The sequence below is a fragment of the Plecotus auritus genome (genome assembly GCF_963455305.1).
Source record: "Plecotus auritus genome assembly, chromosome: 7".
In the NCBI taxonomy this organism is placed as follows: Eukaryota; Metazoa; Chordata; class Mammalia; order Chiroptera; family Vespertilionidae; genus Plecotus; species Plecotus auritus.
In genome coordinates, this window is record NC_137774.1 from 85,236,788 (window position 1) to 85,253,047 (window position 16,260).

A 16,260-nucleotide genomic window follows, 5' to 3' on the forward strand; every position below is an offset into this window, starting at 1 on the left:
CCATTGCTAGGCACCCCAAGCTTTGCACCCTGGTGACCTTCAGCACCTGTCCTACTCTGCTCCTGTCTGTCTAACTGCCTGTTACAATAATAGTACTGCCCTGGCCGGTTTTGCTCAGTGGATAGAGTGTTGGCCTGCGGACTGAAGGGTCCCAGGTTCGATTCTGGTCAGGGGCATGTACCTTGGTTGCAGGCACATCCTTAGTGGGGGGTGTGCAGGAGGCAGCTGATCGATGTTTCTCTCATTGATGTTTCTAACTCTCTATCCCTCTCTCTTCCTCTCTGTAAAAAATCAATAGAATATTTTTTTTAAAAAGAATTAAAAAATAATAATAATAATAGTACCTATTTCACAGGTTTAGGTGAGAATTAAATGAGAAGCATACTAAGTGTGTAGTGAGTACCTGACTCAGAAATCCTATATAATAAAAGCCTAATATGCTAAGTGTCTGGTTGTCCATTCAACCAATCAAACATAATATGCTAATGATATGCTAAGGCCACTCAAACACTCGCTATGATGCGCACTGACCACCAGGGGGCAGATGCTCCAACTGGTAGGTTAGCTTGCTGCTGGGGTCCAGCCGGTTGGGACTAAGCGAGATGGGCCAGATATGCCCTGGAGCCCTCCCGCAGTCCCTTCCCGTCTGGCCAACCTCCTGCACCCCGCCCACCCCAATAGTGCACTGGTGGGGGGCTGAAGGATTCCCCCCACCCCGAGTGCACGAATTTCATGCACTGGGCCTCTAGTGTTTTATAAGTAGGGGAAAGTTACAATCAGAGATGGCCATTATTACTTCTGGGCCTTTTAGGTTTTTGCTAATAACTCATAAATAAGCACAATTGAAAATACACACATCTTTTCTTTTCTCAATGGCAATTATAGATTTAGCCTCCATGGGTTTTAGGAGAATATTGCCTTTGATGATGAGCTTTAAAAGAAGATAATGAAAAAATTGAGTGATGTTAGGGATGTTGGTAGAGGTAAGGTGAGGAAAGTGTTTCCCAAACTTCAGTCTTTTTGTACACCAGCCTGCCTATTATTGGCATATTCACATATCACCTGCACTGTTTTTTACTTAATATTATTTTTTAATATTTCCTTTTTAAGCTTAAATACATTATTAAAAAATATTTTTATTGATTTCAGAGAGGAAGGGAGAGGGGAAGAGAGCTTGAAACATCATTGATGAGAGAGAATCACTGATGGGCTGCTTCCTGCACACCCTCTACTGGGGATTGAGCCTGCAACCTAGACATGTGCCCTCACTGGGAATCAAACCATGACCTCCTAGTTCATAGATTGACCCTCAACCACTGAGCAACACTGGCCAAGCAAGCTTAAATACATTTTTTTAAATGTAATTTTTTTTATTGTTTAAAGTATTACATATAGTAGTACATACATTAAATATATTTTTAAAGGAGTCTTCATTTTACAATTAGAAAATGAAAAACCAGTGTCATTTGACAGAATTGTGAGGAACTTGGAAAATAAAATCAATCTCATCACAAGCAGTCATTAAATTCCAGCTAAATGCTGCTGTCTGCTAAGAGCCAGTCAAAAGCCTCCTCCTTTTTTTCAACAAAATGGGAGGTTGGCACATGTTATGAGTTAAAAAAATTCTGGCTCCAAACTGAGATCTTCTTTTGGGCTCCGGAGCACGGAGGATTGTTGAAGAGGGAGTGCCTTCTCATTTGTAACTCAATGTAGTTTAATGTCAGTCCCTGCAGGACCTCAGGCCTTCTGGGTACCATGAAGGGAGGAGGGTGACATGTTTCACATTTGGGGCACCTCAGTTAGCACTTGCTCATGACATCTGGTGGCTTAGTGTCTGTGTGGGTGGGGTTCTCTGCAAAATCTCTTTTCCCGAGCTGGGAAGAGAACAGCTGTGGATCCTGGGTATGGTGGGAGGAACTTGCCTGGTTGGTAGGGATGGAAGCAGTCTCCCTCTGTATTCGTTTATTAGCCTGTCATAACAAAGAAACCCAGACCAGAGGCTTAAACAACACACATTTATTTCCTCACTAGAGGCCCAGTGCATGAAAATTCATGCACTGGAGTGGGGGGTCCCTCAGCTTGGCCTGCCCCCTCTCACAGTCAGGGAGCCCTCAGGGGTGGGAGGCGACCTGGCGATCAGGGGAAGGCGATGCCCCATCACACCTCTGCTGCTGCCACTGCCAGCAGAGCAAGCTTCAGCCAGCCCTGGTTACCTGAGCCTTGGGCAGCCCTGGGCAGCTGGGCAGCTGCCATCCGAGGCTTGCCTGCACCTCGGGCCAGCCCTGGGGGGCTGGGGGGCTGAGGGGACTGGAAGACTCTGGAGGCAGGCGCGCAGCGTGGCCGGGCCTGCCGCCTTGCCACGCCTGCCACCCCAGCGGGGCTGAGGGGACTGGGCGCCACCATCTTGTGGCTGTGGGTGCTGCCATCTTTGAGGGTGGGGCAGTCAATTAGCATATTCCCTCCTTATTGACTATGGGCACCACCATCTTTGCAACAGTGTGAGGGTCAATTAGCATATTCCCTCTTTATTAGATAGGATAGTTCCTGAGGCTAGAAGTCCAAGATCACTGTGTCCGATGTCCACAGGGTTGGTTTCTTCTGAGGCCTCTCTCCTTGGCTTGTAGAAGACCATCTTTTCCCTGTGTCTTCACAAGGTCTTTCCTCTGTGTGTCTGTAAGGCCCTATCTCCAAATACAGTAACATTCTGAAATACTGGGGTTAGAACTCGAATATTTGAGTTTTTGAGGGACATGATACAGACCATAACACCCCCTTTCCGTTCCCTCCACACCCCTTTATGCCCCCACTGCATGTCTCCCCTGATTTCTGACACTCACGCTCTCTCCCTCACAGGATTGGAACCTTCTTCTGCCCTCTGCTGCCCTTTATCCAAATGATTACTCTTTTCATCATGTTTTACGTCAAAAATGTGAGTCAGTCTGAAGTTGGAACCAATCAGCTTGGCTCAGTCACATGTGACCCAGTGGTGGTTGGAATCAGGAGTGGGAGGGTGTGGAGGTGGGCTGAGAAGGTTATCAGGAAGCCAGTGTCTGGCTGGGGTCCCCCTGGCCTACTCACAGATGGTAGGTGGCCACTTCTCTCTCTTCAGATCAGCCTGATGATGAATTTCCAGCCTCCGAGCAAAGCCTGGCGGGCCTCACAGATGATGACTTTCTTCATCTTCTTGCTCTTTTTCCCGTCCTTCACTGGGGTCCTGTGCACCCTGGCCATCACCATCTGGAGGTAGGAGATGGCGGCCTTAAGATGAGGTTTTAGAGCTGGGGTGGGTGGGTGTTTTAAAATGGAGGTTTTATTATTATTCAGATTTGGTGAGGCCGACAGATCAGGAGGTGACTGCCACTGAAAAGATAATTTGTTATACTCACAGATCCCCCAAAAGGGGGCACAACCCACCACAAAGGATGGAGGAGTCACATGGGCAGGCACCAGTGTAGTTCAGGAGGCAGAAGGAGCAATGGGGAAAGGTGGGCAAGAGCCTTTATTGTGGCTTCCATGGGAAGGAATGGTGAGGCAGGGTAAGGACTGGCTAGTTTGAATGATTTCAGCGGGCTCTGGGGTATTGGGGTTATCTGGAGTTGCCAGATATCTGGCCCTGGAGTGATTGGGGAAGGAGAATAGTGACCCAAGGTGTGAGAGCTTGATAGAGGGTGGAATGTTGGCTCTGGATTGGTTGGTTTGAACATGAAAGACTGAGTTTGTAGGATAGCCCAGGGAATGGCAGTCTCTCCGGGGTCAGTAGAGCCCCAGATGTCAAAACATCAGAGTAAAGAGACATGCTTAATGCAGTGTTTAACCCCAGGTTCCCTGGCTAACCAACAGACACTACATCCAAGGGAGGGAATAAGTCTGAGTTAGGGGCCCACCCTCATGACTGGCTCAGCTTCCTCACTTTCCGCAAAATGGAGAAAGGCCAGTTCCTCCACCTGGAGACAGAACTGCATCTAAATAAACTGAAAGGCACTGTCTGATCAGGCTCTCTCCTACTTCTCCAACCTCACCCATATTGGCTCCTTCCTCCTTTGGCCCCACAGCTCTTGCTCCATTCCTGAGACTCTGAGAGCTCCTCCCCACATGGCGTAGGGTTCTCTATTTGAAGAGCTCCCCCCATCCCCTTTGCTTGGAGACCCTCTTCCCATCCTCTGGTTCTTGGCTCAAAAGTCATCTCCAAATTCTGACCTTCAGGACCATCCTTGTCTATTGTCAGTTCCACCTCTACTTTCTCCCAGGCCAATTTATTTTCTTCATTCCATAGTTCACAGTCAGAAATGCCTTTGTTTGAATCTTTAATTGTTTGCTCATTGGTTGTCCATCTTTCCCGCTAGAACAGACATCTGCGAGGGCAGGTACCATGTCTGTTTTGTTTACTATGCATTCTCCAGGGCTAAGTATCTAGCACAGAGATGGGTACAAGTGCAATAAAACTAGAATGAATGGATGAATGAATGAGGGAAGGAAGGAAGGAAGGAAGGAAGGAAGGAAGGAAGGAAGGAAGGAAGGAAGGAAGGAAGGAAGGAAAGAGGGGAGGGAGGGGTTGATTTTTAGGATACATGTGGAACTGGAACCATTGGCAATTCAAGTGGCTTCAGAGCAGGCTACTCTGTTTCACAATGTCCTTGCTACTCTCTGTTGTGTTTCTTGCTAACCAGTTCCTTGTTGCCCTCTAGTTTCTGCTTGTTCATAACAACTGAGTGCACATGGCCATCACTGCCACACCTTCAGGTTCCATAGATTACAGGGTCCCTTCTTCCTATTTCTGAATTCAGGTCCCCAAGAAAGAGAATCTGGTTGCCCCAGTTCATTTCTTTGAGCCAGGGTACCACAGAGGCTACTGTGAATTGACTACCGTTGGCTCAGATGATACTCCTATCTGAGCGCTGGTCCTCAGAGTGTGGGTCATGAGTATGAAATATACCAGCTGGGGCTGGGAGAAGGAGGTTTCCTCTGGAAGGGAGGTGTGGGCAGAACAGGCAAGAATTGCTGATTCCAGAGCCTAGAAAGGGCAGCCTGATTGTAGTTCATATTTGACCAGAGTCTCGCACCAGAGGTGTTTTTCTGTCCCTTGTTTTACCAGATTGAAACCCTCAGCTGATTGTGGCCCGTTTAGAGGACTGCCCTTCTTCATTCACTCCATTTACAGCTGGATCGACACCCTGAGTAAAAGCCCCAGCTACCTGTGGGTGGTTTGGATCTATCGGAACCTCATCGGCAGTGTGCACTTCTTTTTCATCCTCACCCTTATCGTACTGTAAGTGGGGCACCTTGGCAAACACTTCACTAACACAACATGAGGACAGCCACAGGGATGTCTGGTGGGAAAACAAAGGGCTACAGAATAGTTCAGTGTTCTGGATGATCCTGACTCTGCCCCTGAGTTTTGTTTATTTGTTTGCTGTTTTTTGTTAATCCTCACCCAAGGTTATTTTTTCCATTGATTTTTTTAGAGAGAGCAGAAGGGAAGAAGGGAGGGAGAGAGAAAGAGAGATCAATGTGAGGCAACATGGATTGGTTGCCTCCCACTTGTTACCAGGACTGGGGATGGAACCTGCAATTCAGGTACGTGCCCTTGACCAGAAATTGAACCCAAGACTCTTTGGTGCTTGAGCCAGTGCTCCAACCACTGAGCAACACCAGCCAGGGCTGCCCTTGAGTTTTGGGTGTTTTTTTTTAAATATGTTTTTATTGATTTTAGAGAGAAGGGAGAGGAAGAGAGAAATAGAAACTTCAATGATGAGAGAGAATCATTGGTTGGCTGCCTCCTGCATGCCCCCTACTGGGGACCCTGCATGTGCCCTGACCAGGAATTGAACCTTGATCTCCTGGTTCAAGGTCAATGCTCAACCGCTGAGCCACACCGGCCAAACCAGCAGGCGAAGTGTTGTTTTTTAATGTTTAATAATTATTTAGGGTGTGGTGAGGGTTTTGTTGTTGTTGTTTTTTTGCCTGTTTTATGAAGAAAGCAAAACCTGCTCTGCCCCTCATAAGAGATAACATGAAACTAAAATTTTTTAAAGAAGGATATGAGAATGCTTAGGACAGTTATATGTGTGATTCCTTCTGAGATGGTAACGTATTAGAATGGGTTGGGCATTATTGATACACAGGATAGTGTATTTTCATTTTCAAATAGAAAAAGATCAACTTCTGACTTCTTGTAAACAAGTAGATCTGACAAGACTGGGCCCATTTCCTGCATGAACACCTGGTTGGCTGACTAATGGCTGTCCCTCTTGGAAACCCAGCCCTGATGGCATCTGAGATTGCAGGTCCTCGTGTGGAGACACACACACCGGGCTCTCCGTCAGGCCTTCCTCCCCAACACTAGGTTGCCACTGGCTTCTTTAAAATGGGAAGTTCTCCGAGTGCCTTGCTCCTTCAAACTCCTAATTCAGTGGGGAGCTTGTTAGAAATCTGGAAACTGCCCTAGCTGGTTTGGGTCAGTGGATAGAGCACCAGCCTGTGGACTGAAGGGTCCCAGGTTCGATTCCAGTCAAGGGCACATGCTTGGGTTGTGGGCTCGATCCCCAGTAGTGGGCGTGTGGGAGGCAGCCAATCAATGATTCTCTTTCAGTATTGATGTTTCTATCTCTCTTTCCCTCTCCCTTCCTCTCTGAAATCAATAAAGAATATTTTTTTAAATAAAATGTGGAGTCTCAGGCCCTACCCTAGACCTGCAGAACCAGCACCTGCATTTTAACAAAGTCTCAGGAAATTTGTATCACATTCAAGTCTGAATAGCACCATCCAGATTCATAAATGCTGGCTGCACATTAGAATCATGTATATCTTTTAAATAGTGATGTGTGGCCCCACAGTCAGAGAAGCTCAATGAATTGATCTGAGGATGGGCCATGGCGTGAGTCTTTTTACCACCTCTTAGGTGATTCCATGTGAAGAATGGGGACAGCCATTGCTATAATGTACTCACCCTATAACTCAACCAGACACAACTTTTCAGGAACAAATCCATTTTCAAGCAAATATTTCAGTTCCTTTGCACCCAACTGTATTTCAGAGCCTGCAAAATGTCTGCCATATTTTCTTGTCGTCTCTTCCAGAATCATCACCTATCTTTACTGGCAGATCACAGAGGGAAGGAAGATTATGATCAGGCTGCTCCATGAACAGATCATTAATGTAAGTTCTGTTGGATGCATCTATTATCTTCTCCCCCTTTTTAACATTTTATAATGGAAATTTTCAAACTTATTCCCAAACAGAATAGTAAAATGAGCCCCCACCTGCCCACAACCCACCCTGACAGCCATCAGCAATTGTGTATTCTTTTTTCTTGTTGTTGTTGTTAATCCTCACATGAGGATATTTTTCCCGTTGTTTTTCATAGAGCCTGGAAGGGAGGAAAGGAGTGGGGGTCCGGGGGAGAAAGAGAGAGAGAGAAAGAGAGAGAGAGAGAGAGAAACATCTATGTGAGAGAGGCATATTGACTGGTTGCCTCCCACACTTGCCCTGACTGGGGCTGAGGAGCGAACCCACAACACAGGTACATGCCCTTGACCAGGAATTGAACCCATGACCCTTCAGTGCACAAGCCGATGCTATAACCACTTGGAAACACCTGCCAGGGCAGCAATTGTATGTTCTTATTTCATCTAGCCACTATCCCTTCACTTCAAATCTCTGGGTTATTTTAAAGAAAATCCTAGCCGAAACTGGTTTGGCTCAGTGGATAGAGCGTCGGCCTGTGGACTCAAGGGTCCCGGGTTCGATTGCGGTCAAGGGCATGTACCTTGGTTGCGGGCACCCCAGTGGGAGGTGTGCAGGAGGCAGCTGATCGATGTTTCTCTCTCATCAATGTTTCTAGCTCTCTATCCCTCTCCCTTCCTCTCTGTAAAATATCAATAAAATATATAAAAAAATAAAAATAAAGAAAATCCTAGACTTTATACCATTTTATCTGTAAAAACTTCTATATGCCTAAGATATACAGACTTTCAAAGAAACAGAACCACAATACCAATCATCACACATGAAAGAAAACTTAATAATTCCTTACTATCATCCAATATCCAGTCAATGGTCAGATTTCCCCAATTGTCCCATTAAGTGTCTTTTTTACATTAGGTATGGTTGTTCAAATCAGGTTCTAAAAAAAGTGCCATATGTTGTATTTGGTTGGTATGTCTTTAATGTGTCTTTCAATCTATAACTGTTCACTCCTCCTCTCTTCTCCTGCCATTTATTGTTGAAGAAAGCAGGTCATTATCTTGTAATAATTCCCACATTCTGGATATATCTGATTTTCAACCTGTGGTGTTTGGCATATTTTGGGGTGTGTGTTTTTTTAATGTTTTTATGGATTTTTTTAGAGAGAGGGAAAGGGAGAAGGATAGAGAGATAGAAACATTTATGAGAGAGAAGCATCATCGATTGGCTGCCTCCTGCCCTCCCCCTACTGGGATCAAGCCCGCAACTTGGGCATGTGCTCTGACCAGGAATCAAACCAGTGACCTCTTGGTTCATGGGTCAATGCTCCACCACTGAGCCACACCAGCCAGGCTGGCATGTTTCTTTTCACTTTTTAAAATATATATATTTTTTTGTAATTGATTTCAGAGAGGAAAGGAGAGGGAGAGAGAGAGAGGAACATCAATGATGAGAGAGAATCATTGATTGGCTGTCTCCTGCACAACCCCCACTGGGGATCGAGCCTGCAACCCAGGCATGTGCCCTGACCAGGAATGAACCATGACCTCCTGGCTCATAAGTTCATGCTCAACCACTGAGTCATGCCAATCGGGCTCTTGTTACTTTTTATTTCCTGTAAACTAGTGGTGAGATGTAGAGACCTGATTAGATTCAAACTCAACTTTTTAGCCAGAATACTTCATAGATGATGCTATGCACTTCTTATGGCATTTGAGGTACAAAATGTGATTGTCTTTTTTGTGTGTGTGATGTTAAGAGTGATCAGTGGGTCCATGCTTTATTAGCCTGACTCATCCATTGTAAAGCTCCTCATCAGCCTTATCTCTAATGGACTTGGCAGCCTTTGATGAGTATTGCCTAGAGAAGATCCATTTATTTCATTATGGATTACAAAATAGTGATACTCAAATTCTAGAATTCTTCTGCATTTATTAGCTGGAACTCTATAAAAGAAGAATTTTGCTCACCAATTATTTGATTGCCTTAAATTCCCAAATTCAGTGCTTCCATAGAGAAGAATGCCAATTAATAGATGTAGAAGGAATGAGGGGAACAGAAAATCATCATAAAACAAATAGCACAGCCCTAACCGGTTTGGCTCAGTGGATAGAGCGTCGGCCTGTGGACTGAAGGGTCCCAGGTTCGATTCCAATCAAGGGCATGTACCTGGGTTGCGGGCACATCCCCAGTAGGGGGCGTGCAGGAGGCAGCTAATCGATGTCTCATCGATGTTTCTAACTTTCTATCCCTCTCTCTTCCTCTCTGTAAAAAATCAATAAAATATATTTTAAAAAAAACAAATAGCACAGTAATAATTGTTACATGTGAGATCCACTAGTGGATGCTAAAATTAGCGGGTGAAAATTGAAGGAAAAACGAGGGCATGGGAACTGGATTGACCTGGACTGGACAGACCATCAATGGTGCTCGCTAGCCCACCTCAACTCAGGTGGAACATACCACTCGCTTATCTGCAACAGGTTCACAGGAAAGCGACTCACCCTCCTGGGGAAGGCATACTCTCTTCCTTCCTTCCCCTTCCCACCTTAATTACTTAACTCGGTCTATTCATTAACACAGGTAACTTTGACAAATGAAATAGATTTGATGTCCTTAGATGCAGAGCTATAAGCTTTGACATTCTCGGTGGGAGGACAGGGCAGACCCAGGCAATGCTGGGTGCCCACGCAGGGTTCTGGGGCAAAGGGAATGCCAGGAAGGGAGAGACAATAAACCATTTGTCCTGGGCCTTTGACAGTGGCATGTAAGCTGCTTCTAGCAACCAGGCTGGAGAAGGCTGCTACTCAAGCCTGCTAGGGGAATTGCTTTAGAGGAGAATATCCTAATTCAGGAAGGCTTTGGGGGATCATTTGGCTTTACTATGAAATCTTGGTTTTATTTCATCAAGAAAAAACATGGCGGCAGTATCCATCCAATGGACCTTACCTGCATACAAATAAACCTTTCCTTCATTTGTTTCTCAACTCCACATCACCATTCATCCTTCATGTTTTCATTTTCATTTTTCTTCTTGGCAGGAGGGCAAAGATAAAATGTTCCTGATAGAAAAGTTGACTAAGCTGCAGGATACAGACAAGAGAGCAAACCCCAGCTCGCTCACCCTGGAAAGGACAGACGTGGAGGTGAGGCTGGAGGCCGCCTTGGGATCCCTGTGACTCCTGCTTGCCTCCTGTGAAAAGGACATCAGGGAACTAGAATCACATTAGGGCACTTCACTTTCTATGTTTACACATTTCTGTATTTTTTATTTAAAAAACCGTACTCACTCATTCAACATTTTCCACGCCTGGCTTTGTGCTGGGCTATTGTGGTGAACACAGCAAAGGTGCTGTCCTCATGCAGTCTGCATCCATCTTTCTTATAAAGCTAATCATACAAAAGTATATCCTGCCCTAACCAGTTTGGCTCAGTGGCTAGAGCATCGGCCTGCGGACTGAAGGGTCCCAGGTTCGATTCCGGTCAAGGGCATGTACCTTGGTTGCGGGCACATACCCAGTAGGGAGTGTGCAGGAGGCAGCTGATCAATGTTTCTCTCTCGTTGATGTTTCTAACTCTCTATCCCTCTCTCTTCCTCTCTGTAACATATCAATAAAATATTTTTTTTAAAAAAAGTATATCCCACCGACATGAGAAGTGCCCTGAAATCTCACCCCTCTACATTAATGCTTCAGTGTCTATTCTTCCCCCTAGGCAGCTGCAAACATACATGCATCTCACATTTTTGTTTATTTTTTTACAAAAGAGGGGCTAGAGTATACACATGTATCATAACTCTCCCCCCCCCTTAATATCTCAGACATTGTCTCAGTCTATACATATTTGGACATTTGGATTGTTTTAATGTTTTTTAAGATCAAAAACAGTACATAATGCAACTTTTTTGTTATAATTATTTTAGGCAAGTATTTCAGCCATAGGACAGCCACATAATAATGTTAATAGATGTTGCCATATCACTCTCTTAAGATTTTACTAGTTTCACTCTTACCATGAGATGCCTGGCACCCTGATTCCAGAGCCCATGCTGGCTTCCCTGGTGTCCTGGAAAATACAGATAAACAGTAAACCCATCTTAATTCAGATGCCACTAGTTCTGGAAGTTATGATTTTGTCAGAAGGGACTGTTGTATCATGTACTATCTGTGCGATTAATACTATCAGCACCATTTAGGGTTCTAGAGGCTCAACTCTAAATCCTATGGAGGCAGAGACCATGCCGATGCCCTTGCAGCCCCAGGTCCTAATCTGTTACCTGGCATATTGTAAATGCTTTGTGACATGAATGGGGAAAAAGGAATGAATGGACTCACAGTCCCTAAAGAACACAACAACATATGTTTGATGTTTCTGTGGTTGAGCCTTGTCCTTAACCTGTCACCACTCGGTTTTAAAATGGGGGGCGAGGGGGTGTGCACAAACCTTCCCAGCTATGCAACAGGACCTGGGGCTCTTTTCCAGTGATGAGGCTGCCTCTTTTCTTCTCTTTCAGGAGCCAGGCCCTTTGTACAGCAGGGAACATGAAGCTGCTCATGGTGAGTAACCGAATTGGCGCCAAAGATCTAATTTACCTAGAGGACATACCCTAAGCTGGAGGATCAGAATTGCTCATGAATCAGTTACTTGTTCAATTGTAAGAACCTACCCAAAGTGGCTTTAGCAAAAACCCAAGAATAATTCTTGCATTAACAGCTGAGGCTCACAATATGTCACCAGAACCTGGTTTCTTTCTGTTCGGTTATTTTCCATGACAGCTCCTTTCTCAAGGAGGCTCTTCCTAATAATTGCAAGGCAGCTTTATCCCTTCTTCTGTCAACTGGCCAGATCTGAGTCACCGGCCTCATCTGTAGATACAGGTGGAACAACCATACAGACCACAGGGACTGAGATTGGGGGAGAGTGGCTTCCGTCAGAAAACCTGTGGCTGATGCCAGAAGGGGAATGGATGCTGGGGAGGAAACAAACAAACCAATCAACTCCTCTTTGGGGGGACAGCATTTACTGACAGCATCCCATAATGGGAGTTCAAGGGGCAGCACTGAAGAAACTTAAAAGGAGGAGGCAAGGAAGGCATGAGAAGCTGAGCTTTCTGGAAGGCCAATTTGGCCTTTCCCTTGGAGAGCTGGGGCAGGGTGTGTCTGTGCTAACTTCTCTTTCCTGTGTCAAACCCAGACCTGCGATTTAGGAGGTCAGTTCAAGAAAGTAGTCCAAAGGCCTGATGATTATTGTGGTGGCCAGACACCAATCAAAAAGGAAAGAAGATAAAGATGGAGCAACTTTTGGAGCTTCTTGGAAGAAAATTCAAGCCATTTGGTAGGAGTAGAAACTGACCACAATGTAAATACTGAAGTAAAATTGGCCATTCCCTGCTGCTATTTTACACTTGAATCGCTGATTTTTTTTTTTAAGATAAAACGTTTGGGATTTTCTAATAAAGACTGTCGTAATATTTTAACTAGTTCACAGAAACCTTAGAAACGATAACCTGGGAATGATGTATTTTATCTTTAAGAGATGTGCATATGAGATATTGGTCCTAGGAAATCTCTCCCCTAGACCTCCCAGACCTGGCAAAGGTTTGGAAAGTGGTGCTCAGACAAGTGGTACAGCCTGAATAAAAACGTGGTCCTCTGTCAGGGGTGTGATGCCTCTCAATTGTAGGACCTGCATTTGTTCATGACTTTGAACTAAAAATATTCCAAAGGTAAAATACAAACAGGGGTCTCATCTAAGAAATCTGTTGCATATCAAGTACACGAGTCTTTAAAAAAAATACATGAGTCTTTGGGGTTGGACGGGAGTCGGGGTGTTGACTGGGACTCTGCCCTCTGAGGTTTTATACGAGACCATCAAAGTCTTATATTGAACCAAACATGAGACCAGTGGTATGTGTGGAATATATATGTATGTATACATTTCTGTGGGGAACAAATATGTGTGTGTGTGTGTGTGTGTGTGTGTGTGTGTGTGTGTGTGTACATATGCATACACATATATATAGCATTCTTTTGCAGATTTTCCAAATGATTCCCAAGACCTGTGACTGTACTTAAAACTGAAGGGTCCAGCAGAAAGATGCAATTACCAAATTACCTGATGTGGGGAATTTCCTCTTGACTAAGCACTGTCATGAAATCTAATTGGAACTGAATTTAGAAAACATTTCAAACATACAATGAGTGTTCGATCATGGACTCGCTTTTTCATTCACTTATTCATTCACTTTATCAACTGAATTAATTTCTTTTGGTTGCTAGTAGTATTCATTCATTTCACAAATATGTGCCAAGTGGTGAACAAAATAGTAAACAAGTCAAGACACAGTCTCTCCCCTCAGATGCTTACCGTCCAGCAGGTTAATTCAGATAGGAACTTAATAATTAATATTATAATTGTATAGGTGCTGTGCAGGAGAAGCCCCTGGGACAATTGGGATACAACTTGTCTGGGGGTCAGTAAAGGCAACCTGTGGAATTGGTATTTGAAGTGATTCCTCCCCCCGCTACCCTGTATCATCTTAGTGCTGTTTGTGTTCCTCTGGCTTCTACATCAAAAGGTGAACTCCCTCTGAAAGCATCATTTTTGCTGACTCACTACATTCTAACGGTTTATATCTCCATTCACCTCCATCTCTTGTCCCCACTTGTGTAAAGCCTGCTTCCCTGGAGATGTAAACACAATAGAAAGATCAAGTCTGCAGGCCTCACAAACACACATGTGGATATGAGGATGCCTTTTACATTTAGTCTTGAAATGGGGGTGTATTAATTTCCTGGGGCTGTCGTAACCAAATATCATGGATTGGATGGCTTAAACAACACAGATTTATTTTCTCACAGTTCTGGAGGCTAGAAGTCCAAGATCAAAGTGTTGGTATCCACAGTTTTGGTTTCATTCTGAGTCCTGTCTCCTTGGTTTGCAGATGGCCACATTCTTGCTGTCCTCACACTGTGTTTTTCCTTCGTGTGTGCAGATTCTGGTGTGCCTTTAAGTGTTCAGATTTTCTCTTCTTATAACACCAGGCAATTGGAATAGGGCTTACCTTTATAGCTTCCTTTTAATTTATTCACCTGTCTAAAGGCCAGATCTCCAAATACGGTTACATTCTGAGGCACTGGGGGTTCAGACTTCAGCATAGGAAATTTGGGTCAACACACTTCAGACCATAACAGAGGCCAGCTCTCCTCCAGTCCCATCATAGTCTCTCTTTAGGCATCAGGGTTCCCCGTGCTGGCTGCCCCCAGAATCACATAGGGAGCTGTCCAACAACAGCCAGGCCCAGGCCCCACTCTAGACCAACTAAAGGAGGCATCCATATTTTTTCTTTAAAGCTCCCCAAATGGTTTTAACAGAAAGCCAGGACTGAGGACTACTGAGCTAGGATTAGAGTAGTCCTTCCCAAACTTGCCTGACCATAAAAGCCACCGGAGGCACTTATTAAACATACAAAAGGTGAGTTCATAGTATCGCATCAAAATCTTCAGGGGACACTCCCCATCCTCCTCTTCCAACCCTTATTTTAATTAGTTCAAAATTATAAAAGTAGCATATGCTTTCCAACCACCCCTTGAAAGCTGGCAGTTTTAAGTATTTAAAAAAAAAAATAGGATAGACTCTTTTGAATTTCTGCAGGATCTGATCCTTCAAGTGGTCTCAGCAAATGGCCCAGTTCATTTCTTAGGAGGCTATGAGATGCTTTTGTGTGAAGTTCAATTATAAAAGGAGTGGCTAAAATAGCAGACTGGCATATCTTTTTTATAACCTTTGAATTGAGGACAGGTGGTAAAAATTCACCTCACTCATAGGAACCGTATCTCAGTATGGTAGCACCTCACAGGACCCCCCTCACTTGTCCAAGTCGAAACTTTTTCATAGCATTTCCATGTCTGATCAACCGCCAGACAGACCATTGAGAGGAGCTCAATGTGGAGCAGAGGGCCCTCTGCTTTGCTCATGGCCGCAGGTGCCCGATACCAGTAGTGTCTAACACCTGTGTGGTGTTACTCTCCACTCGGTGCCTTTTCCACTTTAATCGCCAGGGCTCTTGTTATAAAGCAGGTTCTAATTTGGGAGGTCAGGGAGGGAGCCATGGATCTGAGGACCACGTCCTGAGCAGTACGGTTCTAGAGAATTCCCACATATTTTTTTTCCTTAATTTATCTGCACTCTTAGGACATTTTTCAAAATCACTCCCACTTCTATCATTTGAACCTCATAACATTATGGCTATAAGACAGTTAGTGCAAATATCATGATCTCCATTTGACAGATGATGAAAACTTGGGCATGCACAGGTAAGTGATTGATCTAAGCCTTGGAGGTCTACTAGCTTGTTAGTGGCAGAATCGAGGACTTCAGGTTTTCTCTAGCTCAGTGGTTCTTAGATTTGTGCATGTATCAGAGCTGCCTGGAGGGTTTGTTAAAACAAACCGAGCCGCACCCCGAGTTTCAGTTCTGGGATGGGCTCTGAGAATTGGCGTTTTTAACAAGTTCCCCCATAGCTGATGTTGAGTAAATGTCTCAAAGGACAGCCTCCACTGTGCCTAGCCTCCTCTTAATACTTGGCGTTCATGAAGTTTAATAATAGAGCACACAGTCATCCATCTTCAGCATTTTTGATAAATCAAATAACCTCACCAAACAGTAACTATCACTCCATGCTAAAGAAGTTTTAAGGATGTTTGGATGTTCATTAACTCACACCCTTCCTGTCCTCGAGGCTGTGGTTTACTTATTCTATTCAAGCAGTTTCCACTTTAGAAAGTGGTAGATGTAATTTTATTTAGAAATTTGCATCTAATAAAAATTGAATATGTATGTCTTGGTGAAATTCTTGTCAAAACAGGATTGTAGACATCAGTCTCCAAATAAGAAAATGAGTATTGTTTAATCAAGTAAGTAGTGGATTTTTTAAGCTTTTGAGGTAGCCCTTCAATGTTATGTCTCCAGAATCCTGAGAGCAGAGGTGCAGTCCAGTGAACAGATGTGATTTTTATCTCTATTGATGTTCTTAGAAATAAAGCTATCTATGGGGATTTTGGATGGCCCCTTGATACT

At 44.4% G+C, this 16,260-nt stretch overlaps 1 protein-coding gene across 1 annotated transcript in view; it reads left to right on the forward strand.

Annotated features, from left to right (window-relative positions):
* The window catches only part of TMC5 (transmembrane channel like 5), a gene marked incomplete at its 5' end in the record, with an annotated part of 44,047 nt that extends 31,391 nt beyond the window's left edge, over positions 1-12,656 (forward strand). The window contains 7 exons of the mRNA XM_080681898.1: positions 2,854-2,929; positions 3,110-3,243; positions 5,093-5,266; positions 7,077-7,155; positions 10,224-10,328; positions 11,696-11,738; positions 12,376-12,656. Of these exons, the coding sequence (XP_080538024.1) occupies positions 2,854-2,929; positions 3,110-3,243; positions 5,093-5,266; positions 7,077-7,155; positions 10,224-10,328; positions 11,696-11,738; positions 12,376-12,422 (658 nt within the window). The 3' untranslated portion in view covers positions 12,423-12,656. The remainder of the gene's footprint in view (positions 1-2,853; positions 2,930-3,109; positions 3,244-5,092; positions 5,267-7,076; positions 7,156-10,223; positions 10,329-11,695; positions 11,739-12,375) is intronic.
* Positions 12,657-16,260: the final 3,604 nt, after the last annotated feature.